A 27304-nucleotide genomic window follows, 5' to 3' on the forward strand; every position below is an offset into this window, starting at 1 on the left:
CCGCAGCTCCCCGTGCAGCAATCAGAGCTCACACCGCTAACGAACAAGGGATTCACGTTTAGTTTCGTCCAGAATGACTTCCAATAATTTACAGAGCACTTACATTGAACAACGAAAGCGTAAAGCCGAGAGAACAATTCAGAAAGGCACACGATACAGTCAGGCTTTGTCACAGAAATAAATGTCCATAGTACTCCACGCCGTCGATCGCAGCACAGCCGCAGCCCTGTGCGCCCAAAGGCAACGAGCGCTCACCCGCCCCACCGACCTTCGGCTCCACAGCTTCCACGTACACAACATGCGGCCAACGACTACACTGAGGCTCCCGAAGTCATTCTTAAAGCTCTTCTAATTTCTTATGCCAAGAAGGGTGACTAAAAAAGCTCTTGAGAAGAGGGAGAGGCGGAAGAGGGAAAAAAAGACAAACTAATTTAGCAATTGCTAGTGAGCGATAAAGGAGCTTGCTTAAACAAACAACTGAATCAGCACAAATGCGAAGCTGCTGTAGGATCTGCAAGAAGCCAAAACGAAATAAACAGCAGCAGCTCAGAATAAACGGGATGGGGTGGTCGGGCTGTTCCCACCTACTTCCAGCCAGGATGGCGCTGCCTGCCTGCATCCCGCACAGCGTTGCTCCTCTTGCTTTGCAAGCACGTGGGCCGTTTTTGTCAGTGCAGCTGAGTCCAAGGCAGTAACAACGATAAAGCAAATGGCAAACAAGCAGCCGAGACACAGAAACTAACCTAGACTTCAGCAACAGGTGCTCAAACTTTTTGCTAACAGGCAAATAAACCATCGGCTGTTTTTACAAGACCTCAGTCCTGAGAGGCTACATGCAGAAAAGAGCTTCGTGTAAAGTTCTCTTTATTACAGGCAACATTAGTCCATACGATAATACACAATACTGACATACAAGTGTAATCTTTCAAAATCATCATTTAAACAGCAAAGACCAAGAAACAATTTTAACTACTTCATTTTCAAAAATTAATACGTTTTTCCTCCCAAGATCCTTTTTCAGTAAATTATATTGAAACATACAAATAGAGAAAAAATACCCATTCAACATATATTGTAGTTAAATGGTTATTTTGCTTAAAATCTTTAATAAGAAAATCCTTTTTAGCAACCTACATATAGATAAGTAGCAAACTTTGTTTTAAACAAATCGTCTCCATTAAAAGATCTGAAGAATATTCATCCATCATTTTCTTAGCCCGCAACACTCTTTGTAATACCTTGATACCGTAAAGTTTTTCAGCTGAAGGACTGACACTAGGGGGCTTCCTAGACATTGCAACCTCTCTCCCCCTTCTATTCTCTATCATTTTCGTCCAACAGGAGGTGAGAAAGCACATAATACTTCAGATTTTTTTATTCACCGCTCTGTTTCATGACAGCACAGACAGGTCCACTCAATTCCCCTAAATCTACTATATTTTGCTGTTCAGGAGGAACAATATATGCCAATAAAAGCAGAAAACCTGCAGCTTTTCTGTCACATGCTTTTGATTATTGACAATTTTTGTGGTTTACGCTTCCAGCTGGTAACATGTTTACGTCATCTCAGTATTAGTCTAAACCTTTAAACAAAAAACTATATTTTCCAAAATCATTATCACTGGGAGCAATCAAGTGATCTTTTCTTGCTTTGCTGAGCTTCATTCTTAAAACTTGTCTTCGTTCTTCCCATTCATGGAGTTCAGCATTTCCATGGGCAAATTTACAGTTGTTTCCCTCTGTGCAAGTACCAGCCATATATCTGTTAAGACAGATTTTAAGCAGTGTTTTTGTAGCACTACGATGACAACTGTTATATCTACATATTTCACCGTGCTCACGTTTTTCAGATGCAGTGGATTCTTGGATTCTTACAGTCATAAAAATAACTGGAAGAATACTTAAGTTTTAATAAGATGATACTGTTTAGCATTTGATTATGCTCTTCTTCCCTTGCTGTCAAGTATTTGTGGAGGAGAAGAGATGATTCTTTCTGTTCTTTGTGATATCTTACTGAGTCATTTAATGCTTGACACCGTTCATTTACTTCAGGTATTAATGTAACTGATAATATGACCTTCACATTTAGTTCACTAAGCTACAAAACAACCTTTATTTTAAAAATTCCTTTAATTTTCTTTTGCTAACTAAATTTGGTTTTGGAGTATTCAGCACGTCTCAGGAATTCATTATATTCTAGTATTTTTCTGTTAAAAGGTAAGCACAGCAATTGATATTCACTTTATATTGCGTATCTGAGCTCTGTTAGCATTCAGAGCATCACATTACTAAAAATACAGTAAATGAGCACATAAACTACTGTGCAGTGCCTGCACACACCAAATAACTTGCTTTGTATGCTATGCCATCTCTCAAGATCTCTAGAACATTCAAAATCTTTAACACGATTCCAAATGGATAAAGTTTATGAATCAGGAAAATGATTTCAAAGTTTTCAGCCTTGCAATAAAACTGCAACAGTGCAAAGAAATGCCAGCAGGCTTACCAAAATCTACTGCAGCCAGCTGAATGGGCTGCATTTACAGATTAAAGGAAGCAGCAAAATAAACAACCAATGCAGGGAAAAAACAGCATAATACTTCTATTTGCCTTACAGCTCCAATTACAACTGTCCAACTAGAAACTGTAGCTGTGTTCCAAGGGTAATGCAAGGCAGATGTCTAAATAAGCTTACTAGCAGAATTTTTTTGAACAAGTTTTTTCCCCCTGCTGCTCTAAACTTGCAGCCCCTCATGAAGAACTCACAACAATTCATTGGGTTCTGCAATTAGGAAGCTCGTCACTCTCCAACTTCTAACAGCACACGTTCAAATAGTGCTAATTACTTACCTTATTGCTGAAAGACACGCAATAAAAGAAATGTCGGAACATGGTGTGTTAATACATGCAATGGCACTAATTATTTATACTGTGAAGTGGAACTTTTCTGTTTACAAAATATATGAATCTCAGAAAGCCCATACCTATCACAAATGCTAAAACATCCAGTTGGAAAGCGATACTGCCAGCAGTTCTGATCATCTTCTGTGTGGAAAACCTTCTCTTTATGCTTCTCAGAAGAAATGTGACCCTGCCACTGTTTCTCACTATTACAGTTCTTCCCACACATCCAGCAGTGGAAATCCACCTGTTCAACAGTGAGTTTGAAAACAAAACATTGAGAACTCCATTTTACTCACACAGAACTGCTCCTAATACATTTTAAATGCTTTCTTTATGTCAGTGTACAAATTGTTGCTTAGCTTGGATACAGTTATTTAAACAACATCTGCAGTTTATGATTTCCACTGGCTTTAGAGGACTCAGAAGAACTGTTTTTTACAGTTTCAGTTAAACTGTGCATTTAGCATAGCTAGCTATGAGATAAGGGAGCACCAGGAGAGTAAGGACAACAGCACATTACTGACTGGGAAGGAAAAAAGGAAGCTACGATTACTTACTGTTACTTCAGCATAGTCAGTCGGCATGTGAATTTGCTTCCCATTTTCTTTATTCGCCTGAGCAGCTGTATCATCTCCTTTTTCTGGTTTTTGACTTTTTAGCCATATGTCGTACAACTGCTCCAAGTCTTGAACTAATGAGAGCAGAAGCTAAAATAAGTAATTAGCAATTAAGGCAAAAGTCTGAGAATACTAGATAAATGACTGAGTTTGCAAGAATAATTCAGTCCCCACCTATTTTAAGAAGAAAAAAAAGGACATGGCATAGACAGCTACACAGTTTAGAGATACGAACCAGGAGCAATATGAATCTCTAGCTACTCACCAGGACCCATTTCTAACTACACAGAGAAAGCAACACAGTTACGTATTTCTAACAGACACGCAAAGTAAAGATAACTTGATAATTTGCTCCATTGACCAATATGCTACTTCTAACACTTCAAAAATATTATACAAACTACTTTGTTATTAATGTACAATTCAGGTCATGAATATTTAATGCAGCTATTTTTATTTAATGCTATTTTTGAATACTCAGCCAGGGCTCATTCAAATAAACTAAGAGCCTTCAAGGCCTAGTACAAAAGGTAGTAAAATAAAGTTGATTTAAAAGTTACTGAGGAACAAAAATGAGGAGCAGAAAAGTTAGATTTACTGCATTGCTTTAATCTTTACTTTTTTTACTTACTGCTGTTCTCCTTCATATACGTCCACATCTCTCTCTCCTCAGGACTGTGAGCAAATGAGCAGTTTCCATCATACTGACATTTCTTGCCGGAAGCAATATGATTGCACAACTAGAATATGAATTAAAGACATATTCTCCATGGGTGATAGCACTTTTTTTTTTTTTTTTTAGTTAAGTGTTCTCCCCCCCGACAGACATTTACATTACATGAAACACAAAACCACGTCCATTTTATAAAATGACTGTAGTTCAAAATGGAAACCAATAGATGCAAGCACCAGGCCTTCTTTTTACCTCCTATCAGATGACCAGATCACACAGCTGTTTGAAATATTTCTAAGATATTCACTGTAAGTAATTAGAATTTAGTTAAAGCATTTTTTTTAAGTGATCAACTCTTGCTGATGAAAGAGGGCTTCGGGAACTGAAAAGGACTGATCTCACAGGTTAAGGCTGAACTCTGGAGAAACACTGTCAGCATATTCTACCAGTTCCCCTGGGAATTTCTGCAGAGCTGATGAAATAAGGCCAGTTACTGGTATTTTACACTTATTCAGTTTTCTTAACACTAAAGGCTATTTTTAGGTTGACATACATCAAATTGCAGAGGCACTTGTTTCTTTGCAGGAAGGGGACGGATAGTCATCCACTTCTTACGTTCGTTTGACATCACAAGCACCACACGGCGATCTTTGGTCCACCTAGACAAAAATGGATGCATTCAATGAAAAGAAGCAATACTAACTAATGTGGTTCTGGGCAGCCTGGTCTGGTGGTTGGCGAACCTGCACACAGCAGGGGGTTTGAAACTGGATGATCACGGTGATCCTTTTCAACCCAGGCTATTCTATGATAACAGAAGACACTAATGTAGATCAAAGCAGTACCAGGAAAGCCTTGAATGTCTATTTATAAAGCCACCATCCTTCTAGCTGGAATTTAATTGAATTTTTCTGGAAACTCTATTACGCTTCAATACGCTTTTTGAATTCCCTGTATGACCTCTTTCCTTAACAAAGTACAAACTTCTTCAAAAGAGATTTTAAAGTTGACAAAAAGGCAAAATTTTTGCTGCTCTGTCTTACTTACGGATGTCTTGCCTTCGCACTGCAGTATTTTTTGTTTCTGTCTGGCTCATTAACTTGACCATTCCTCCAGCACTGACCACAAACAAACTTCATCTTCAAATTAAGTGATCCATATTTCATTTGGTTCCCAAGGATCTTATGCAAAAACAACAAAAAGAACAACAATGAAAGGTATTTTGTATCTGCAAGGAAATCCATAAGAAATTATGAATTATCCCCTATGATAGAAGTTTACAACATATGTCCATACACTGTAGTTATACTATATGCCCTGTAATAGTTTTTCCTGAAATTTCAAATCTAGCCATTTTTTAAAGAATGCATTTTTTACTCATTTCTGATTTAGGCATACGCAGACAGAAGTTGTGAGAATATGATGTATAAACTGAACCTAAAGAAGTCCAACATATTGAAAAGATAATTAATTGCCCTGTGGCAAATGCCTTTGAAATGATATTTTCGTTTTCTTTTTCACCTGCGACAGAATAAGGAAAGGAAAAAAGTAATTGTATTGAAGAAAAGCAGGTATTTTAAGCGTAAGTGGAATAAGGAAAGCTATACAGAAAGTTCGTTTAGGGAGCATGAGAAGTAAGCAATTTCTAAAATATGCTATATGACACACAGACCAGAAAAAAGAATCAAGTTTGCTACAGCGTTAGTTTCAAGGCAAAATGAAAATACCTGTGACCCGTGTGCACTAGCTTCCATGGTCTGCCAATATTTCTTTGATTCTTGAACAATAGCATCATGTGAAATACCTTTAAAGGAAAGTTAAAAGCTCATGAGCACTTACAGCTATTCTGAAATTTCAGACATGCCCAAACTGCTGTGCTACTTAAGTCCCAAATGTGTATTTACATCCACACATACACCTACATGCATACTTAAGAATCTCACCTCCAAAACATAAATGTAGTACATAACATTACATTAAAAAGCAAACATGGAAGTTTTCTAAATTATACGTTGTCCAAATATATAAAGATGCATCTGTAAGTATTTGTGTAAATACAATTTCTATAAACATATCCTCTGCCAATCTCATTATAAAACCTCCATTTTATTACAGAATGCAAAAAAACACAACAGCAGCTGGCAGAAACTAGATTGCCTCTGTCTTCTTTAAAAAGATCTTAAGCAAGCCCTGTTAATTAAGCTTTGTTTTAGGCCATTCTTACAGCTAAGGTTCGTATTGGAACTATACAGTGTTTTCACATACTGTAACAGTTATTGGTGTAAATCTACACAAATATCATGTGCAGAGAGGGACCTGGGCGTCCTGGTGGACAACAGGCTGGCCATGAGCCAGCAGTGTGCCCTCATGGCCAAAAACGCCAATGGCATTCTGGGGTGCATTAAAAAGAGCATGGCCAGCACGTCGAGGGAGGTGATCCTCCCCCTCTACTCTGCCCTGGTGAGGCCTCTTCAGGAATACTGTGTCCAGTTCTGGGCTCCCCAGTACAAAAAAGACAGGGATCTCTTGGAAAGAGTCCAGCAGAGGGCCACAAAGATGGTGAAGGGCCTGGAGCATCTCCCCTATGAAGTGAACTTGGCCTGTTTAGCCTTGAGAAAAGAAGACTGAGAGGGGACCTGATTCAGGTCTATAAATATCTGAGATGTGGGGTCGAAAGTGTCGAGGCCAGACTCTTTTCAGCTGTGTGTGGAGACAGGACAAGGGGAAACAGACAGAAACTTCAGCATAGGAAGTTCTGCATGAACGTGTGCAAGAACTTCTTATAGTGAGGGTGACGGAGCACTGGAACAGGCTGCCCAGGGGGTTGTGGAGTCTCCTTCTCTGGAGATATTCAAGACCTGCCTGGATGCCGAGCTGTGTGACCTGGTGTAGGGAACCTGCTTTGGCAGGGGAGTTGGACTCAATGAGCTCTGGAGGTCCCTTCCACCCCCTGTGATTCTGTGATCTGCTTGGATTTGAGGATTGGTAAAATGTTTCTTTCCTGAGGTAGGATTTGTTTTCTTCCCTGTGAAGTTATACAATTATACAGTCAATAAGTAAACAGAGGTTAAACAGATGTTTCATATGAAAGATTATTGTGATAGAAAGATAATCTATGATAAATGGAAAATGCTCACCAACGCTGAAGGTTCACAGTAAACTGCACACAGGAGCAATCTCCAGAGAAAGAGATCCTGCCTTAGTGGCAGTCAGCCCTTAAACGAGACCTGGGAGCACAGATGAATTACCTTCACCTGTGCTCCTGCAGCTGACTCATTGCTTGCTTCAGGTAGTTAATCAGAGGTTCAGGCTGTGATCAACAGTTTCCCATACATTCCCATACCTTAAACTCCAAAGACGAGGCTCATGCTGAGAGCAGAGAACCAGAATCAGAACAAAACCTAGAGCTCAAAGTAACTTTAGGGAAGTATGAGGGCAACACATCCTTCCAAAAATAAAACACATCCTCTTGTGGCAAAACGAGTTTACTGGGGAACCCAATCCTTACTTCAAAACAAAAATTACAGAGAAAGTATTTGCTGTGCTTGACTTTGTAGGGGCAGAGGGTAGGAACAGAAAATGACTGTTTTATTTTCACATAGAGACCTCTGAAGGATGAGCTCAGGAGAGACAGACTGGAAATCTGCACAAAAATAGCCACCTCTTATCTCTCTTTGATTTCACGTCTGTGTGACAGCTTCTGTTATCACACTGGCACAAGAATCGAGATAAACTGAAGGATAAACCGCAGGCAGAAAGGGGAAAAAATGCCAACGATGCTGCACCACATAGGGACTGCCAAGCTTCCCTTTTCCTCTGTGCATCACAATGATCCAGCACAACTACTTACATAAAGTACAGTCGTACAAAGCAAAGTAGAACAAATAAGCAACTATGCTGGGCCACAAACTGTTTATTGCCAACAGTTCATCAATTATTTTAAGTTTTAAAACAAAAAGATTACAAAGAGTTTTGAACTCATGGCCAAGGAAGGGCAATAAGTACAGAGAAATACAGTTCAGAAGACATCAGCTAAAAATAAAGTACTGAAATCTGTTATCTTCAAAGAAGACAACAAAAACCAGCAGAAACAAACAAAAAAAAAGCACTCTAAGCATCCTGTATGAAGAAGAGCAGAAAAACCGACTAGACCTACAGTTGACCACTGAGACAGAGTGCCCACCTAGAAGCACTTACTGTCTGTCTTACTATGTAAGAATACCAGATCAACACTAAGCTAAATGAAAGCTCAACTACAGAGAAAACAAGGTTCTTGTATGTTGGAATGGATGGGAACAATGGCATAAAATAAAATACTCCAAAAATTTCCCCCAGTGCTCCATGAAGAAGATATTTGATCAAGATCTTCTAAACTGTGAATGCTTAAAAATAAGAACAAATCTGGTTGGACTCGGATTTAATAAAAACGTGACATTTATGATTTTATTTCAACAAAAAGTAGTATCAGATGATAATAAGCTGTGCTGACGGTTTTTATTATTAAAACCTTTCTAACCTTCAATAGCTAGTAAACTTATCAACACTTTGTACCCTATTTACACAGCCATTTCTCTAATGTGCTGCTACGAAAGTTTTAGCAGACTGGAAGTCAATGCACCTCCCTCCCCCAGGTTGCTAGGCAAAGCAGCAGAATAAAATGAAGAGCAAGATGAACATTCTGTTTAACATACCTGTTTCTTTTTGCATTATCCAGACTTTAAGCTCTACCAGACTGTGAGCATAAAAGCATTTATCCTCTCTTAAGCAGCCATAATGTACCTCATGTCTGCACAGGTCAAGTTGACACCGAACTTGAAAAGGGCGAATTTTGGAATACTTCACCATAGTTTCTCGCAAAATGTGGACAAGGCACCTGTTTAAAGAAGATTCAGTCTTAGATATGTCTAAAAATGACTTAATGTGTGGGAAAAAAAATGTAAAATAACCCACTGTTATCACAGCTTACTCAAATGCCTTTGTAACACTTACTTGAAACCAGCAATTTCAAAAGGAAGTAGCACCTAATTACTGTTTCTAGTCTGAGTAAACCAACATCACAAATCAGTGCTCTTGTGAAATCAAGAGCTTCCTCTTCTGCAAAGCATTACTGAATCCAATCCAACTGGATCATTGGTTTCTAAGCAGCAAAGTGTATCACATTCACTTTATTTTATTTTCACACAAGAACTTATTCTTTCTTTAATGATGCTTAAAAAAAAAAAAAAAAAAAAGAGTTGATGCATCCCAGTAAAAGCCTTACTCTTACAGCTGTGGTATTTCCTCAGCATGGGGAAGTAGAGCATGAATAAAGCAATTAAAATGCTCCCACTTCCATTTCTGTCATATGAAAATTTAACTGTATGTAGTATCAATAATCCAACAATACTGCTGTGAAGTCTTTTTATCTTTCAAAGAATAAAGAGACTTCTGTCACTGCTTTGTATGAATTGAATTATTAAGACCTGTGGTCTAATTCAGGTAATTAATTTCAGGTAATTAATGTAAACCTGTACTTAACTAACTGCGTTAAAACTCAAGCAGAATAAGCACATCAGACTGAAGAAAGAAGATATGTATAAAATCCTATATAAATTCAGCACCATGCAAATAATTACACCAATGCAGCTCACCAAGCTCAGCTCTTACTATTTAGTTACACGGGGCAAACCTTGCTTGCAAAGTTTGTCTTAGCCATACTGTCAAAGCACCACGGTCAGTTAGCAAGGAAAAAAAAAATTATCAACAAGTAAGAAATGAAAAACCGATATTCATAAATACCCTGAAATCTTTGCTTTTAATCTGAAATTCAAAGAGATGGTTATTTCAGACATACTTGTTATCTTCGAAGTCATGCATAGCAGGGTGAGAACAAGAAGATGAATTATCCTTGTTCCTTTTGCTTATTATTCTGGGTTTATGATCAAAACATTTCTGGAATAAAAAAACCCAATTAATTATGAAGTATTTATTTAAATATATTTGAAATACTCACCTTGAGTATTTTATCATAGACTTCAACTATTCTCTGCTTCAAAGCTGGTCAGGTTATGACTGAACACACATTTCAAAACTTACAAGTTAGTCACAAGCAAAAGCATTTCTTATAGGATAATTATATTACCTATTATACTTTTTATTTTATCATTAAAGATAAAGCAGCACCTCACAAAGAAACATAAAGAATCCATGATGTTCTTGAAGAAGTCGTGACACAGTAAAGTTGATCTTTCCATTTCCTCCAAAAAGAGCTTCTCGACTAAAAGCTCCTTTGCGCTCCAATGTCCACACATCTATCTCCTCTTGGCAGTATGCAAACGTGCAGTGCCCTGGATATCGGCATTCCTCTTCAGCAGCAACATCTAAAATGATAACAGCGAATGTGACACTGCTTTTACCCAACTTCTACTCTAAGTTCATCTTAAAACCTTTACCAAGTCTACTAGACAGTTATGGTAAATCCGTTGTGAAGTCTAGCAGATAGAAGAAGAACCTCATGCTGACTGACAGGCATCAGCCTTTCTGAGTTTTAAATTTTCAACATCTCCATCAACTATCTTTTTGTATTCTAAGGCAACAATGCTGAGAACCAAGAGCACCTTTGCTTAAGTACAGTCAGATATGGCTGTTAATTAACACAACAGCCATCTTGCTTGCATCATTAGCAGTCCATACTGCAAAATAATACTTTCTTCTATTGTTGTTTTGCATATTAAGCACTCAGAATACACTGCATTGAGGGCAACAGTATCCACCAAGACTGCCTGACGGTCAGAGCAGTTCTTTTGCAAACCTACAGGAAGCTGAAAAGGTTATCCTGCAAGTCCCTCCTAGTCCAGAGCATGTTTTTAATGAAACAGACTATCTTGTTACTTGAAAGTATGTGCATACTGACAGACCTGCTGTAGTCAGAGTGCATGATCCATACTCTCTCTCTCCTGCTGGCTGGCAAAAACAGACACGTATGCACATCACAACTTCTGGGGGAATGTTAGAAAACAGAAGGGAACTACTTCTACGCCCGTCCCTATTTATCTGTACTGTAATACACGACTCGTAGGAAAAGAGAGATGGCTCAAGGGGATGCAGTAAAATGAAGCAAGAACATAAAAATACCACACTCAAAACTGAAGTTATTCATGATGAAGAACAGAAGTGCAGCTCATGTTTTCTAAACAATCACATTGTCAAAATATAGCTTCTCTCATGACCCTGAAAATATAAAGAACGCTGTAACTCCCTTCTCCATCTCCCATGAACACATATAAAATCTCATTCAATACTTCACCATGAAAAACCTAGAAGATATTAGTAAAATGTTAACATTTGTGCTCAAACCATCTATAACACACTTACCTTTACATATATAATATGGTCCCACATACTGTGTTTTTGTTGGTCTTGGACGTATTTTTTTCCATGATTTATCTTCAGAATTTTTTATTCTACCAATTAGAATATCCTTCTTACATTTATGTTCTAAATTAGGGTGATAAGCATAATCCAGTAATTTAGGACCTGAAACAATCACAAAATTGCTTTTATTCACATAAACTGCAATGTAATTTTATAATTTCCATGCACAGATTGGCGCATACACCCAAAAGCGAAGAACACAAACACAGTGTATGGAATTCTTAATTGAACCAGCAAGTCTGAGGAACCAAAAGTCATCAGCAGCCATGTTGAGCAGAACAGAAAAAAACTAAATACTTACAAAATGACCAGTCTTGTCAATAAAAAGCACGGAGGGAGTACTGTATCATAACCCTGTAATGCTATGGGACAGCAACAAATCACTACCTTTTGTCAAATTCCCAAGTATATTTTTCCATAACACTATTTTAAAATTAATTTGCTGATTTACAAGAAGTCTATGCAGGTGAACTCCAAGGATCAGAAAATGGCCCACTTAGTCTTCATTTTCTATTATATTAAAACAGCTCCTATGCTCAGACTCAAAATGCTAGGTAAGAAGTACATATGCCCAAAATATAAATGTCAGTCCCAGAGCTTTGTTATTTGGGAAGGAAAAGTGTGCCCACGTTTACAATCTCATTTCAGGATGGCACTGAAGTGCAGATTATATTATGTCTAAAAGAAAGACATCAGGGAGTAAGTTTGCAGACTAGCAATGCTCAGTGAACTTTGCTCTTTGCTACTTGGGGTCTATGAAAAAGGGTGCGACTCATTTTCCCTGGACAAGTTGATGGAACAGAATAATTTGAGGTTGTATAAGTAGGCGATACTTAAAGGCTTTGATAGAGATACAGAGAAACAGAAGAAATAGATGTACTGATATAAAAAAGTCAAGACAATGAACAAAGTATTCCCTTCAAAGTTCTACAGCTCCTGCACTTTTAGTGTGTTTCAAATCACTTCACAGGTTTTTCTTGTAAAAATAATTTAAGCCTAAAATAGCTCTTAAAATTGCAATAGTCATCGTCAAAATGCCTCAATACAGCTATCTCCAAGATCCATTACTATGGTGTACTTTAACTGACACCTGTAACTTGAAGCACAATGTGTGTTTTTTAAGATTAGTCTTAATAAAAGCTATTGCTTCTAGAATACAGCTCTGTTTAACAGCAACAGCTCAGGTCTAAAAGATTAGTTATATAAAAGCCCAGTACAGGTTAAGATCCTTTCAGTCAATACAGTGGAGTTAATTATTACTAAGGTTTGGAAGCCTCATGATTATGATTTAGAATTAGTTTGGAAAAAAAAACAATAAAACAGATGGGATGTGAAGGTTACCAGGTACTTTGAACTGCAGTTCAATTCCCCATGGCCAATCAGAGAGGGTATTGCAAGTTTTTTTAGTCTTGAGCAAAGGTGTCATTCTTCACAGTACCCTGGGCATTGGGAGGAAAGTGAATACAGAATGTGAATGACCTTACATAGTTAACCTACAGCTTGGGGAAAGCATGTGGAGACTGGTGGAGGTTTTAGAAATCAAGAACCTAGCAGGACAAGAAATAGAAACAAGAAGAAAGAAGATAAAAAGCTGCTGAAACATTCTACCAGTTCCTTAATAACAAGACTGAATTACGTCTGCAAAGAACAAGTCAGAATTGAGGGCTATTTAGAAGCCAAAAGTATTTTCATTTGTTTTATTTCACGGTATTTCGCCTTGTTTTTAAATCAACCCAGTTGAGTCCCAGTGCCCCTTACCTTTTTTGACAAAACATAACTGGCAGGCCTGTCTTAGCTCATGTGTGCCTTCTAATGGGTTTCTTCCCGTAAGTGCTGAAGATACAGATGTATTAGCAGTTGCACTGCTAAAAACATTTGAGAAGTCATTTCTAGTTTGACCTGAAATCCCCATGTAATTTTCAGACCCAAACAAACTACTAGGGCCATTTATCTGTAGGAAGAAAGTATATTTTACTTGAGCCATCTCATTTCATTTCTCCAACAGAAAAAATAAACAAATAAATAAAAATTAGCTGACTGAAATTATTATTCAAAGCATAAAAAAACTTTGCATGGAGAAAATCAAGTACAAGCTTAAGTACACGTCATAAAAGTGGATGTAGAGATTTCACAAAAGCCATACACTCAGCCTACCAAGCACATAACAAGATGCAACCAAGTACAGAGAGAACAGAAGCAATTGCCAGACTATCAGTACAACATGGCCCATAAGAATGCACTCTCAACATCACCCTCACACACACAATCAGTGGCTATCAGGGCCAGTATCTGCACAAGACATATAGCACAATTACAATACAGAGACCAGAAGAATTCTCAGGTTTGAGGCAGTCTCTGCTCTGTTCCTGCTCTAAGACAGTTCTCTAGGACTTGTAGTATTTGGCATTAAGACCATAAAAGGGATTTTCTCTCTTTTAGGTTGGTTATTTTTAAGTTTACACTGTTAAAAGTGTTTTAAAGCAACTTCCACAGAATAAAAAGTAGCCATGATAGCAGCCAGATCACAAATATGAAACAATCATTGTAGATTTTAGAACGCTTTTTTCCCCTGTGTCCAACTACTGCTGTTTTGAGCTACAACACAATTCTCTCCCATACCAGAACCAAGTATGGGACCACAGCACCATTTTTTCTTTAAAAAAAACTTCCTACTGTAAAAATTAAGATGTGTGTTAAGCCCTTGATGGATCAAGGTTTGAAATGATGGAAAACATTAACAATACTTACAAACAATGGAGAGTTATTGCTGCTAAGTGTAGGTGTTCCATCTCTAGAAGCTGAACTTGAAAGGTCTAAAAGAATAAAGTTTCAATTACTTCAGTTTCCCCAAAACATCCTATAAAACATCCCATTCAAAACATTTTAACTCCTGAGAAGCATTAAGTATCAAAAGTTTGTTTTTTAACAAGGAACCCATTTTGCAGTTGTTTGCTACATAGTTCTGTGCTCCCCCTCCCCCACCAGTTATGTGAAATTCCCCTTGTAAACATCTCAGTAGAAAAATAACTTGGTAATCATTGACAGTATGACTGAATGACAGTAGCAGCAGCTCTGCAGACATATGCTGAAGGAACATAAAGATAATACTCATGCTGTATAAAAAGGGTAGCTAGATAAGCAAAACTTGATTATCAAAAATACAGATATGAAAGAGGGCTAAGAGGATTCTTCTATTTTTAATTTTATTTTGTCTCTTCATTCTTAAGAGCACATTCTGTAACACTGGTGATCTGACAAAATTTATTTCATCTTTTCTAGTTCTCCACCTATTTCTTTCTATTTCACTATACACCTACAGCTTGAATCCAAACATGTACGGTTGCTATCTTTTCAAAGTACACAGTTATACCAACCAGCTTTTTAGGTCTTTCCACGTTTATTGTCAAATCATCAGAAATGGTTTACACTTTGTTAAAATAGATACATAAATAAACCGTGAAGATAATATGGCTGCTACTTATTCCTTGTTCACCCAAAACGAGTAACTTCCACAGTAAATGTAGAAGAAACGAAGAGAAGGAACTTAAAGACACTTATGCAAACACGAAGTAAACAACAGCTTTCTTTATAAAATCTTGTGTACACCCAACAATGATTATCAGTACAGCTAAAAATGTAAGCACAGACCAAATCTTCTGCATGTGCCAAGCATTACTGAGTAGCAGTAAAAATCTGTTAAACAAGGGATCCATTTGGCTAACTCATAACTCTCCCACATTGTAAGGTTAAATATTAAGACTCCTTTTTTACCTCTTTTTGGGTCACCGATTGAAAAGGTGCTTAACGGTGAACAGAAATTTTCCAGTGAAGAAGCCAAAGGCTGTGAAAAGATTTCTGAAAGGGAGGGTGAAGGAACAAATCCTGTACTAACGGGCAATGTCCCCAGCAAGGAAGCAGAAAAGGGCACGCTGGGAGCCACACCGCCTGCAGGAATTGGTCCCCTGGCACCTGCAGTTTGCTGGATGAAAAGAAATTAAAAAAGAAAAAGGTTCACACAAGAAAAAAAAAACTCAACACAATCTGCAACAGTCTTCCTTTCTGCCTTTTAATAAGGTTTTCAGTAAGCTTTTGTAAACCTGCAGAACAATAAAAGGTACAGCAGAGAACTGCAGAAATCACTCTAATGCAAGGAATCAAACACTTTTAAGGTTCAGTTCTCTGAAGTGAACTGAAGAAGAGATTCTGAATTTTTTTATGAGTCAGAAACCTACACAAATTTTTCTAAATAAAGAGAACATAATTCAAACAGTAAGGAGTTAACACTGAAATAGATCCTGGGGCAGTACCGAATGACATCACAGTCTGCATAAACCAATTTACCTTTTTCCCTCAAAGGAAAACCACACATCCTTCTGTACACCTCTGTTAGGGATGCGACAGAATGTGGGAGTTTCCTTCCCTGTGTCTCAACTGCTGCCACAAGAAGCTCCTTCCTTGCCTGGAGGCTGACCAAACTGGTCTGCAGAGCGGGCAACATCTGGTCCCCAAGTGCATTCAGGCTCTACACTACATGAGGCTTCAACCTATCTCAAAAGATAGCATTTACCATTGCCATGGCAAATTTACTATGATTTAACATTACTTACAACTGAAATTTCCATAACACATACAACAAAATAAAATGCATAAAACTTATAGTAAAAAGCCTATGCATTTTTTATTTCAAGAATACAAAACCAGTTCTGCAATCAATCTTTTTTACAGCTGCATCCATGGCTATATGAGAATTAAAAATAACAACTTATTGAAAAATCCAACATGCCAGATCCTCATTTAACAGCACGGTATTAAGGGCTCCAAGTGACTGTCACAGTCACAGCTCAGAGTCAGTAACCTCGCTATTAAGTTCAGCCATCTCTGCTCATCAATCAGAGCTTTCATTTTGATTGTCAGTTGAGGAACTCTGCATGTTTTGTATGCTCCAACTCTAGAAAGGCAGTGTAATGAAGAATAACCCAAAAAAACTCCTCAATTTTTCTAATAATCTCTTCTTACAAATTATGAACGGCTAACCAGAAATAGGCCATTGTGAGGCTATCTGCCACACAGGCGTGGACTAAGCTCTGATTGCAGAACTACTGCTTGGTGCACTAGAAGACAACAGCACAAGTACTGCTGTCCCACAAAGTTGTAAGAACAAGCTTGACTTTCTGCAGCCCCAAGGTGGGCACATCAAACACCTCCAGGCTCACAAAGGACCCAGTTGCAATAAGTATACACCAGCTCAGACTTCAAATGTCTGCTTCACTTTTCATGGTATTTCCTGGAAGTAATATCCCTGCCACAGAGGTAGTGTTGGTAGCAGCGTTTTTCGAAGTAGTACCCATCCACCAGCAACCTCACTCGAATCTTCCAGAACACAAATCCACTGCGATTTCCTTGGAGCTCTGCCAAGTCCTGGTATCTTTACAGACACATTTGCAAGCCTCCACATCTGAGAGCATCAATTTGACCATACACAACTACAGCTCAATGTAACCATAAAAGTTAATTCACATACAAAACAAGATCTCACTCAAAAAAAAAAAAGCAAACAAAGTTTTACCATTATGCTTTCATCTGGATCAGGCACAGAATCAAGTAATTCATCAAGTTCTTCACCAATAATTATATCTCCATCTCCACAATCTAAACATGCTTCTGGCATAGAGAAAGAAACATTCCCTCCATTTGCCAACGCTGCAGAAGGCAAAGAAGCTTTTTCCGCTTGAAGAGACATAACAGAAGATAATGATGATATGGGTACTGATGCCACTTTAGACAATTCAGAAACAAAGGCTGACGAAGAAGGAGAAGAAACCGTATCTTGCTTCTGGTCAGATAAATCTGGAACAGAAAGACAGGAATGAGTGGAACTTCTATTCAGAGGGGTAAAAACACCTCCCATAAGCTTCAGCCTGATGGTGTCAGGAGACAGAGAACAGAAAAACTTTAAGTATTTTAAAGCAAAACTATATTAAATGCCATCCAGTTCATATGTATCCATATCTCTGTGCTCATATATTGCTCAAACTTAAAAAGACAGGAAAAGTTACAGGCTTGATATGCTACTGAACCTCTGGCATAATATCCCCTCCCTATTCTTTCAAGTTTAACAGGTCAGTGAAATGATTATATTAATGGCAGTTCAGTCCTATCAAGGTGAGGACTGGCTCAGCCATTTTGTCACAAAACCATGACACACTTGAATGTGTAGTTTCACAGATAAAGATATCAGACTTTTGACACAGATCTTTCAAATGGCAAGTTAAATTTTCTTAAGAATAAATTTCATAACAGATACAACTAGATCTATAACGTATCTAGTTTCCTAGTGTTAATACTCTAATACACGCAAGACTCACCTAACTCAATATCTTCTACAGAAGAAGAATTCTGCAAGTGAGAAAAAAATGCCTCTCAGTACTTTGCACAAGAGCCCTTAATATTTTTCAAACATATATTTACAGGCAAAGAATGTAAGCCCTCTAAATTAGGTTTAATACAGCTTCTAAGTTATGAAGTCCAGTGGATTTAAGGGTGAAGTAATTTTTAAGATAAAGCATCCATTTGCAGACAATTGCTGTATCACTAAAAATTTGTAACCATCCAACAAAGGAACAGTGAGACTGATACTCGGCAAAATAAGAGTCCAAAAAAGTATCTTAAAGGAGCTGTTCTGGTGTTTCTTCATTCTATCCCAAGTCTTCCTTTACACCTAAATCGCTTATTTCATCTGAAAAAATCTTTAAGAACTCTTTTTCATCAGTGCTACTCAGATACATTAGCTGTATGAAAACAAATACATGTTCAGCTGCTAATGAAGGCCAAATTTTGGCAAACAAATAAATCTAAAGGCACTTCATCCCAGCATTCCTCACTTTCATTACTCTACATAATGTAAAATAAATCACATTAACTACATCCTTGTCTCGAGATGTTAAAAGTTCATCTATTCACTGAACCAGATTTAAAGTTTTAGCTCATATTCATTCTACTAAGATAAACTGAATGATAATCTCATGTCCTAGCAAGCAATAAGTATTCAGCTTTGCTGTATACAAAAAACAACAGAAACCTGAAGTCCAAAACATCAACTGCAAATTTTCACTTAATCATTGTGAAATGATCAGTTCTCTGTAGCTTAAAGCCATCTTACGCTTAACATGTCAAACCTCACCTGAGTTGATGCATCACTAGAAACTGAATTTGAGGGTGGCTGCAATGAAAAGACACCTTCATGAGCAACAAAATTGATATCAAGGGAAAAACTTAACATTAAAACTGTAACAATTTGTGAGATAAAACCAAATCTTACCTTTGCTCTTACATATGCTTTCCTTATTTTTAATCCTAATTTTTGAGCTAGTTCTTGAGTAAGCTTAATCACACTTTCATCCTAAGAGAAATAATATGTCATAACATACATGGATTATCATCTGGTCAAAGACATCAGTTTATATCTCAAATAGTCTTTGTTCTGCAAGATCTCTCTGTGCAAGATGTCTCTTAATGCACACTATGCTCTCATAAGCATGGGATTGCAAGCTGCACTCAAAAATACAGATCCTCAATCAACATGATTTTAAGATCTGGGGGGAAAAAAGCAGCCAGAAAACAGAACAGTATCCACTATGTTGCTTCTTCAAATAAAAAATGGAAGATTTTCCACAACCAGAGAAGTTCAGAGAAGCGTGTAGGGTGCATATAGACACACATTTACACTATTTCTAAGGTAGAGAAAGGAAAAAAAAAAAAAAAAGAACTCAGTATTCTGCCCTGTTATCTATCCATTTTAAAAGAAGATTCCATCAGCATTAAAAAACAAACAAACAAAAAAAAAAAGCATGGAAATCAGATTGCCAGCAGCATCACTGCAATCTGCAGACCCTGTCCTGCTACAGCACCCACTGCCTGCTAACACAAACATAGCCCACAACTGAAGGTCCTTACTGAGCATGGCTAAGAACTGCAATACTAAATGCTTGAGAGCACATCACAACTATGGGCGCTTTTTCTCTTTAGAGTACACCTCTGTCCAAAGAATCTTAAACAACAGTTAATCCAATGGTTCTGCTATTTATTGCAAAAGCTTATGGGCCAAGTGCCATACAGGAATGTGTTTCTTTTGGTGATCTTACTGCCTGTAAGATCTGCTATCAATCTTCACATTCAAAGCAAGCAATAAGAACAGAGGAATAAAAAAAAAAAACGAAAAAAAAAAACAAACACCAAAACCTGCATTTAAAACAAATGAAAAGTAATGCTCTTGATGTAAGTGCATGTTTTCTGTATTAATTCTGTACAACTAGCCATAAAAGTATCATTTGCCTACCTGTGGCACAGCAAGAGAACACTTTGCTACAGCATCATAAGCTGTCTTATACCTTCCCAGCTCATTCAATGCTTTTGCTTTCCGATAGAGTGCTCTAAAATTATTTTCATTTAACCTTAATGCTATCTCACAGTCTTCTAGAACCTTTTCATGCAGTCCCTATAAGGGAGAGAAAAGAAAAAAGGAACTAATCAGAACCATTTTTATTGTTGGAATGTAGAATTTGAACTGTATTAGACAAAGGTACTGAAATGCTATGAAACATTCACCAAGCCCACTGTACACCACACATGTGAAATGCATTAAGCCACTGCCCTATGCAACTAAAAGTTGTGCTACTGCTCTTCTAAAATCCAGTAAGAGGGATGAAGACAATTTAATTCTTTCTCAAAAGCCATCTTATTGCAAAGAGAAAGCGGCAGACTCAGGAGCAGTCAGTAACAAATAGATTAAAATACTCTTCTACCAACTTTCAAGTCTAGCATGACTATTCTGGAAGCTGGCAGCCCTGCCTTGTGGCAAGGGGTCGCAACTTGATGAACCTGGGGGTCTCCTTCCAACCCAAGCCATTCCAAGATTCTATGATTCTGATTGTTCTGCTATTCATTCTAGTATCCAAGTGATTACACTTGTGAAAAGATGAGACAAAACAACACCAAGAGGTTTTCACTATTAAACTTTCCATGCCTTCACAGTGTTAGTGGAGGATTCTCAAGAAATGATACCGTTTTAATAGACGCTTACCATGTTTGAAAAACATGCTATCCTGTTTACATGCAGCTTCTCTAAAATATCATCAGACACATGGATTTCTTCAGAATTGGCATAATCTGCTATGTTAATAGCTTCTGAGTAGTGATTCAGCGATCCTCTCCAATCACCTTCTCGATATACATCATTCCCTTCATTAAAAAGATTTCTAACAAGTTCTCGTATAAATAGCTGTAATAAAGAAAAGCACTCATGACGAACAGTATTTGTTGTGTATCTTCCATGTTCCCAAATACATATTTAAATAGGAAATGCATACTTGTAATTCATGGAACAAAAATGAATTATTATATTTTTTGTCTACATTGGTATTTCTTTCCCCCAGGACAATCTCAAATACTCAGCATCACCACACATGCAAATAAAAGAGGCTGAAGGACTCGTACAGTCACTGCTTTGTGTGTGGAACTCAAAGGCAAATGTAATTTGTGCTCCCTGCACTCTGCTAGCAAACAGCAGCCATAGCAGCTGGCAAAGCAGCAGCACACAAAGGCAGCTTTTGCAAAGCAGAAGGCTTTTTCAAAGTAAAATTTGAACACTAGCAGTCTTAAGTAACTCATTCTCGAGTCCAGTGATGCAGTTTAGTGTTGGATAAAAATACTAGAAAGATGAGTGTGAAAACATAAGTCTTAAAATTATACAAAATAGTAACACATACCCTAACCAAAATCTGTCACAAGGTTGTGTTCTTTATCTCACTTTTGTTGCACTGCCCTAAACTTTATCAGAAACAGCATGTCATTTTATCCAATGAATGCCCAATTCATCTGAGCTGCTGAGCAACTGTCAGCCATCCAAATATCTGAACACCTGGAGCACAGTCCATGTAGTCCTCCGGTTTCTATGCTGAGACATTTTAACATTACCATTCATACTGTATTATTCCTTAAATGATGATTGAAAGCAAGAACAAATATACAAAAAAAAAAAAAAAAAAAAAAAAAAAAAAGGCAAAAAACACTCCAGGAAATGTAGAAGTAATTTCATTACCTCATATTGTTCTTGTGTCCCTGGGTAGGGCAAAGTAGATCTAGAAAAAGAAATCAAGAAATCACAAATGTATTTAGGGAGCACACAGCTCATAAGACCATCACAGCAGAGAATGTTGGCTCTTACTTAAAAGCAGCCCTAACCCAGCTTCTTCTTCAGCCTGTACTGAGCAAGGCACGAATGCTGATGAGCAGATTTAATTAAACAACCGCATTTTGCTATTACTAACGAATCATTTTCATTTAAAGCTACACAGCCAGTCTTAGTTCTTCTCTTCAAAACATGTTACAATTTTGAATGCCGAGTTTAAAAACTCAGTGCTGTTTGTTTAAAAACAGTTTCCTTTCTCTTCTCCAGCATGTAGAAACAGTGTCTATATGAGAACTGCAACCTTTCTATAAGCACAATAAAACGACAAGTTACCTGTCAAAAGAACACACCAATGTTAATTAAGCCATACCCCTAACACTTAGGGATGTTTAGGAGTTCTTACATTTGACACTTGACAGAGACTTTCTCTGGCAGAAAACAGGCATTTATTTATCTCTGTTCTTTCAGGAAGAAAAGCAGAAATCCCTCCCTGTGCAGGTTAACCAAGAAGCTGCTTCTAAATTGTTTTTTAAAGTGCAGGGTTTTTTCTATGTGAACAGTGAAGGAATGCGAAATTTCAGAATCCGCTTAGCTTATCAGGATCTTGTAGGGAGGAACTTGGCACTGACCTAAGCACAGATTAACTGCTGGGAGGCTTTTTCATCAAGTTAAACATGAGCTCCAGAAACATCCAGGCAGCCGTGCACAAAGCGAGGCAGTCAGCAGCAGCCCCATCTCAGGTGTGACGGCCACAAAAGGAAGGGGGATTTCCAGGCACCCAAAATGTCCATGCCAATTTTTCCCAAATGCTGAAGATCCTCCCACCCCCATCTGCTCTGTTTGGGAACAAAGCAGGGCTGGTGTTACACTTTAGGAAGAACCAAAGGCCCTCTGACAGTATTCAATTACAGGGACTTCCCCAGTGCCATCCGTACCCACAGACACATATGCACACAAGAAAAAAAACATAGCACCATACTCTATAAACTGAAGTCCTTTCTTAATGTCCTGTTGTCTAGTGCTTCTTTCTTCTGACACATTGGACATGTTATCCTGAACATCCACGTTTCAGACACACAACTCCTCAAAAAGGAAAGAAGACAGAGTGCTGTTAGCAGGGCTGACCCCATCCCACAGCAGCAGACGATGCCCACCCAGCAGCAGCACCCACAGCCACGCCGCTCTGCACCTCCCAGCTCAGTACTGCCTCCCTGCTGCTCTGCGTCATGCAGTCACATCAGCAGGGGTGAAGCAAGCCGCTCACACAGCATGCGCACGTTACTGCTCAACCAAGCTGAAGCTCAGTGCTTCCACAGAGTCCGTCTGCAACAGCTCTGTACTTCATTTATTTCAGTATTCACTAGAAAGTACCTCAAAAGCTCAGTGTATTTACTGATAAAAAGACAAGTTGATTAGGAAACTACTGTTAGTGCCACCTCCCGAATCTCTCGCTGCCAGCCAAGAACTGAGGTGTGCCTGGAAGCAGGAGGACCATGTGCCCAATGCCTGCCTGGGGAGACTCCCAGCAAAGACCACTGCTTCATCTGTAAAAACGAATGACTTCCATTCCGCATTGCCAACTGAACGTCTAAGCATGATCTCACTAGTTTGAATGGGTGATTTTTTTCCTCATGTCATCCAATTAATGAAGTTACAATCACTCAAGTTAAACAGGCAGAAAAGCTGCACATAACGCCCAAGAGAAGGCTGCCTGCAGCACAGTTCTGCTGCTGCCTATGGCTGAGCCTTACAGCAATGGAGGAACAGATTTCATTTTAAGCAACAGGCCAGCAGGACAAACATCATACTCTGAGAATGCTACAACTTTGAACAAAAACAAACTACCTCAAGAAAAGACGTATTTTTTGGAAGAAGATTAGTTTATGTAGGAATGTATTCCACAGCAACAATGGAAGAACTAAAAAGAATAAAAACAAAACAAAACATCTCACTAAACTGAATGCATTCCCAACTGAGAGCAGAAAAGTGCTGGACCAGATGCCCTCCCTTCCCTGACTGACTTGGAACAATGTTTGCAAACATTTCTCAGCAGCCTCCCACAAGTGTACCGAAGTCCCTCCCAGTCAGTGCTGTTCTACACATACCTTAGTGCAGCACAAAGAACGGCCTCATTTTCCTACTAGGGTTGCCAAGCAAAGGCCCCCACTGCCTGCACCCCCAGCACCGCCACGGGCCCTGGGCAGCACGACCAGCTGCAGCAGCACTCAGAGGCAGCCATGGGGCTTCCCAGCAGCAGCACTCTGACGGGCTGTTCTGACAGCACATCTTCACACAGCAGTAACACCCAGTAACCTGCTCCCAAGGCAGAAAATAACCAAACACTTTCCTGTTACTGCTTTTTGCATGGTTTTATGCATTCTCTTTTCTTCTGAAAGTTATTACTACACAGGGAGATTCTAGTACATACACAAAAGACTTCTACTGTCAGAGAAACATTTCACCAACAATAGCATATCTGCAAAGAAATCTAATGTAAATGCCAAAAGGAAATCCATCGCCACCTGAATATGTTTTCTATACTCCTTTACATTCAGGTTTCACGATTCTAACAAGGCTGGTAAGAAATTCTCACATGAACCAAACCCACAGCTGTGCAGCTGGGCACATGCTCACTCCCAGGAACGTGGCAGCAAAACAAAACAAGCTTCAGTCCCTGCACAACAATGCAACAGGCAATACATTGCCCACGTGATGTGTGAGCACTAACATCAGCTTTGCTCTACTAATTCCAAGCAACCACAGCACTGCACCAATGCAGGTGACACGAGTCCAGTGTCGTAACTGCTGCCTTTATCTATCACCTCTGGCAAAACTTTTTAATAACTCCCACACTGACACTGGAGGATGTGCAGATCCGTTTCCTCTGTAGCAACAGTGCTGATGGAACTGATGCAAACTGGTACCACGGATAAGAGAACGCCAGCAAAGTGACAAAAATACATGAGCGGTGTCATTTACTACTCAAAACACTTCTCTGTTTTTCTCTATGTACTCATTTCCATCTATAAGACATTCAGGAAGAAGTTATCCTTCCTTAACATCCAGTCATTTTGCCCCACTATTTGATGATTTTGCAGAGGATTTACAGCTGTCTCATCTTCCCCATCCACCTTATGTTTAGACCACCTTGTGTAACCAAAATTATACTGGACTCAGTTACATGCAAAGCAAGCAAATAATGGGGTCTTGACTTTCAGTTACTCAGAGTCCACAAAAATCACCTATTTAGCAACCAATTTTCTCCTTCATCTGAACAAACCAAATTTAAAACAAACGTGTGTGTGTGTGTATATATATGTATACACGTATGTATATATAAGTTAAAACATTTCTTGCATTAGTATAAAAGCAAAGCCTACGCTCTTGCTTTACTCTTTAAAATTCAGTGAAAAGTACACCCTAAAGCAAAGGAAAAAGTATCATGCTAAAAACAGAACAAAAACAGACTATGCATCAGTAACTAAGGCTATAGGCAAACAGACTGTCACATCAGAAGTCATATTTCTACAACTGTTGCTGTACGACCAATCCAAGCTCTGTTTACTTCATCTGGCACAGCAAGAAAAGCTGCTGAAATCCATCAAGTTGAGGACTAATTTATACCATTTTGTCCTCACCACGGGCTTTAGTTCAATCGCATCTCACAAAAGCAGAAGCAAAGGAAAAGTTCACTGCCAACAGCCAGCACCGCCTCTTCTGATAGACACCAGCCAGACCAACAGGAGGCAGGGAGGACAAATTCACCCCAGCTCTGGCAGACAGGAAAGCTTACACTTCTCTCTTACACAAAGCTGCCACACGCTTTCCCTCCAGCACAGGGCAAGATAATGCCCTTGTTTCTATACTTTGTCAGTTCCAAGGCATTCAAGCCAAATTGTAAAGGACAGCATCAATACATAAGATACAACAGGGATAATTCTTTAGGCAAAAGAGATCTGAACACAACTATTGCTAGACTATCTCGCAAAGCAGAATGAATCTTTGGAATGCAAATCAACCAATTCACACAGAACCCAGAGAATTCAGTCTTTCTGCAGAAGGAATCTGGGTGCTGTCAAGCACACTCTAAAACCTCAAGCCCAGCAATCACTGCTACAAGGTCTCATGTGACACTTTTCATAGACCCTAAAGTGATTCAACAGGCAGCGAAGCACACGAACATACATCATGAAAACCAGAACAGTTCTGCTGCTGTCAGAGCCGACGTACCCCAGAGGGCACCCACCTGCAGCTCACCCCGTGAGTGCCCCCTGCTGAAAGCTGAGGTCCGCAGGGTAAGGAGAGGGGCAGGACTGAGCCTCTCCTATGCAGCGCAGACAGCTCACTGAGAGACGCAAAGCGAACAGAGGAAAAACACACAATGTTATTTGGGGACAAGAGCTACTAACGCAGGGAGTTCGTGACCTTCAGCTGACCAAACGGCCCTGATGCGGCTCCTCACTGGCAGCAGCGATCACAACGCTCACGTACAGCAGCTCTCCCCGCAACCCCGGCCCTCAGCGCCGCCAGCAGCGCTCCCCGCGGCACTCTGTCTCCACACGGCTGAAGCTCAAATACCGGCGGCTTCTCACAAGCTGGCAGCGCACCCTCTCGCCACGCATCATCGAACTCACTGCTGGGCTACAGGAGCCTCAAATGTTTGTACAGTACGGAACACACGCAGACGCCGCCGGGATCGCTGCGGACGCCCCTCTGCCGCTCCGTGCCGCGCTACAGCTCGGCGGGCGGAGGGCCGCGCGAACGCCCCGAGCTGAGCCCGCTTTGTGCCGCAGCGCACAGCCCCGCGGGGCACAACGCACGGCAAGGAGCGGCAGCGAGGAGTCGGCTCGGCCAGAAACGAACCGTGCCGACAGCCCGGCGCCATCAAACTTTACTCAGCGTCGGCAAGTTGTCAAACCCCGTCCGCGGGAGGGAAAACGCGCTCAGCCGAGCCGAGCCCGCGCCGATGACACGAACCGCGCCCGCCCGCAGCGCATCCCGCCGCGGCGAGGGCTCGCTCGGGGCTCCCACCGCCGCCTTTGTTCGCGCCGAGCGGCGGCTCCGCCATCTCCAACGGCGGAACCGACCGGCGCCGCCCAACGCGGCAGGGGAGGGCCCGGCCGCTCCGCCGGGAGGGGCGGGACCGGGGACGCGGCAGCGGCGCGGCGCCCGCCGGGGCCCGGGAGCGGCTAACGACGGCTCTGCCGGCGCGGAGAGGAGCGGGAGCGTTCCCGCCGCGCTGTAACGGGCCGCGAGAGAAGGCGGGGGAGGAGACAGGACCGGACCCGCTCCCGCGCCCCCACGCCTCTCTCGCCACAGGGCCCTGCTGAGCGCGAGCGGCCCGGCCCGCCGCACGGCCCTACCTGCTGCTCGGGCCCGCGGGAGCGCAGCGCCGCGGAAGGCGGAGCCAGGCGGCCTGGCGCGCGACGACGACGACAACGGCGGAACCTCCTCCGAGCCGCCCCCGCCGGCGCCGCCGCTGCCGCGCGCGCCCCCTGCCGCTGGGAGGCC

At 40.2% G+C, this 27304-nt stretch overlaps 1 protein-coding gene across 6 annotated transcripts; it reads right to left on the reverse strand.

Annotated features, from left to right (window-relative positions):
• Positions 1-42: 42 nt before the first annotated feature.
• ZC3H7A (zinc finger CCCH-type containing 7A) lies at positions 43-27248 on the reverse strand. Of its 6 annotated transcripts, none has more exons than XM_072349013.1 (24): positions 27157-27216; positions 26040-26138; positions 22773-22876; positions 21704-21743; positions 20687-20884; positions 19943-20101; positions 18926-19006; positions 18788-18826; positions 17973-18003; positions 17174-17454; positions 15379-15586; positions 14356-14420; positions 13366-13558; positions 11548-11709; positions 10357-10553; positions 10028-10125; positions 8886-9067; positions 5922-5998; positions 5242-5375; positions 4748-4853; positions 4153-4261; positions 3462-3595; positions 2985-3148; positions 43-1762 (listed from the first exon to the last, which is right to left on the reverse strand). In XM_072349013.1, exons 3-24 carry the CDS (start codon positions 22838-22840, stop codon positions 1573-1575), a joined length of 2916 nt encoding a protein of 971 aa, XP_072205114.1. In that variant the 5' UTR covers positions 22841-22876; positions 26040-26138; positions 27157-27216; the 3' UTR covers positions 43-1572. The 6 variants fall into 6 exon arrangements, with proteins under 6 accessions (XP_072205114.1, XP_072205117.1, XP_072205115.1 ...); XM_072349016.1 differs by lacking the exon at positions 26040-26138 and adding an exon at positions 23636-23711 and having other exon boundaries at positions 27157-27211; XM_072349014.1 differs by lacking the exon at positions 26040-26138 and adding an exon at positions 23639-23711 and having other exon boundaries at positions 27157-27196.
• Between the last annotated feature and the right edge of the window lie 56 nt (positions 27249-27304).

Source organism: Excalfactoria chinensis, chromosome 14 (assembly GCF_039878825.1).
Source record: "Excalfactoria chinensis isolate bCotChi1 chromosome 14, bCotChi1.hap2, whole genome shotgun sequence".
Lineage (NCBI taxonomy): Eukaryota > Metazoa > Chordata > Aves > Galliformes > Phasianidae > Excalfactoria > Excalfactoria chinensis.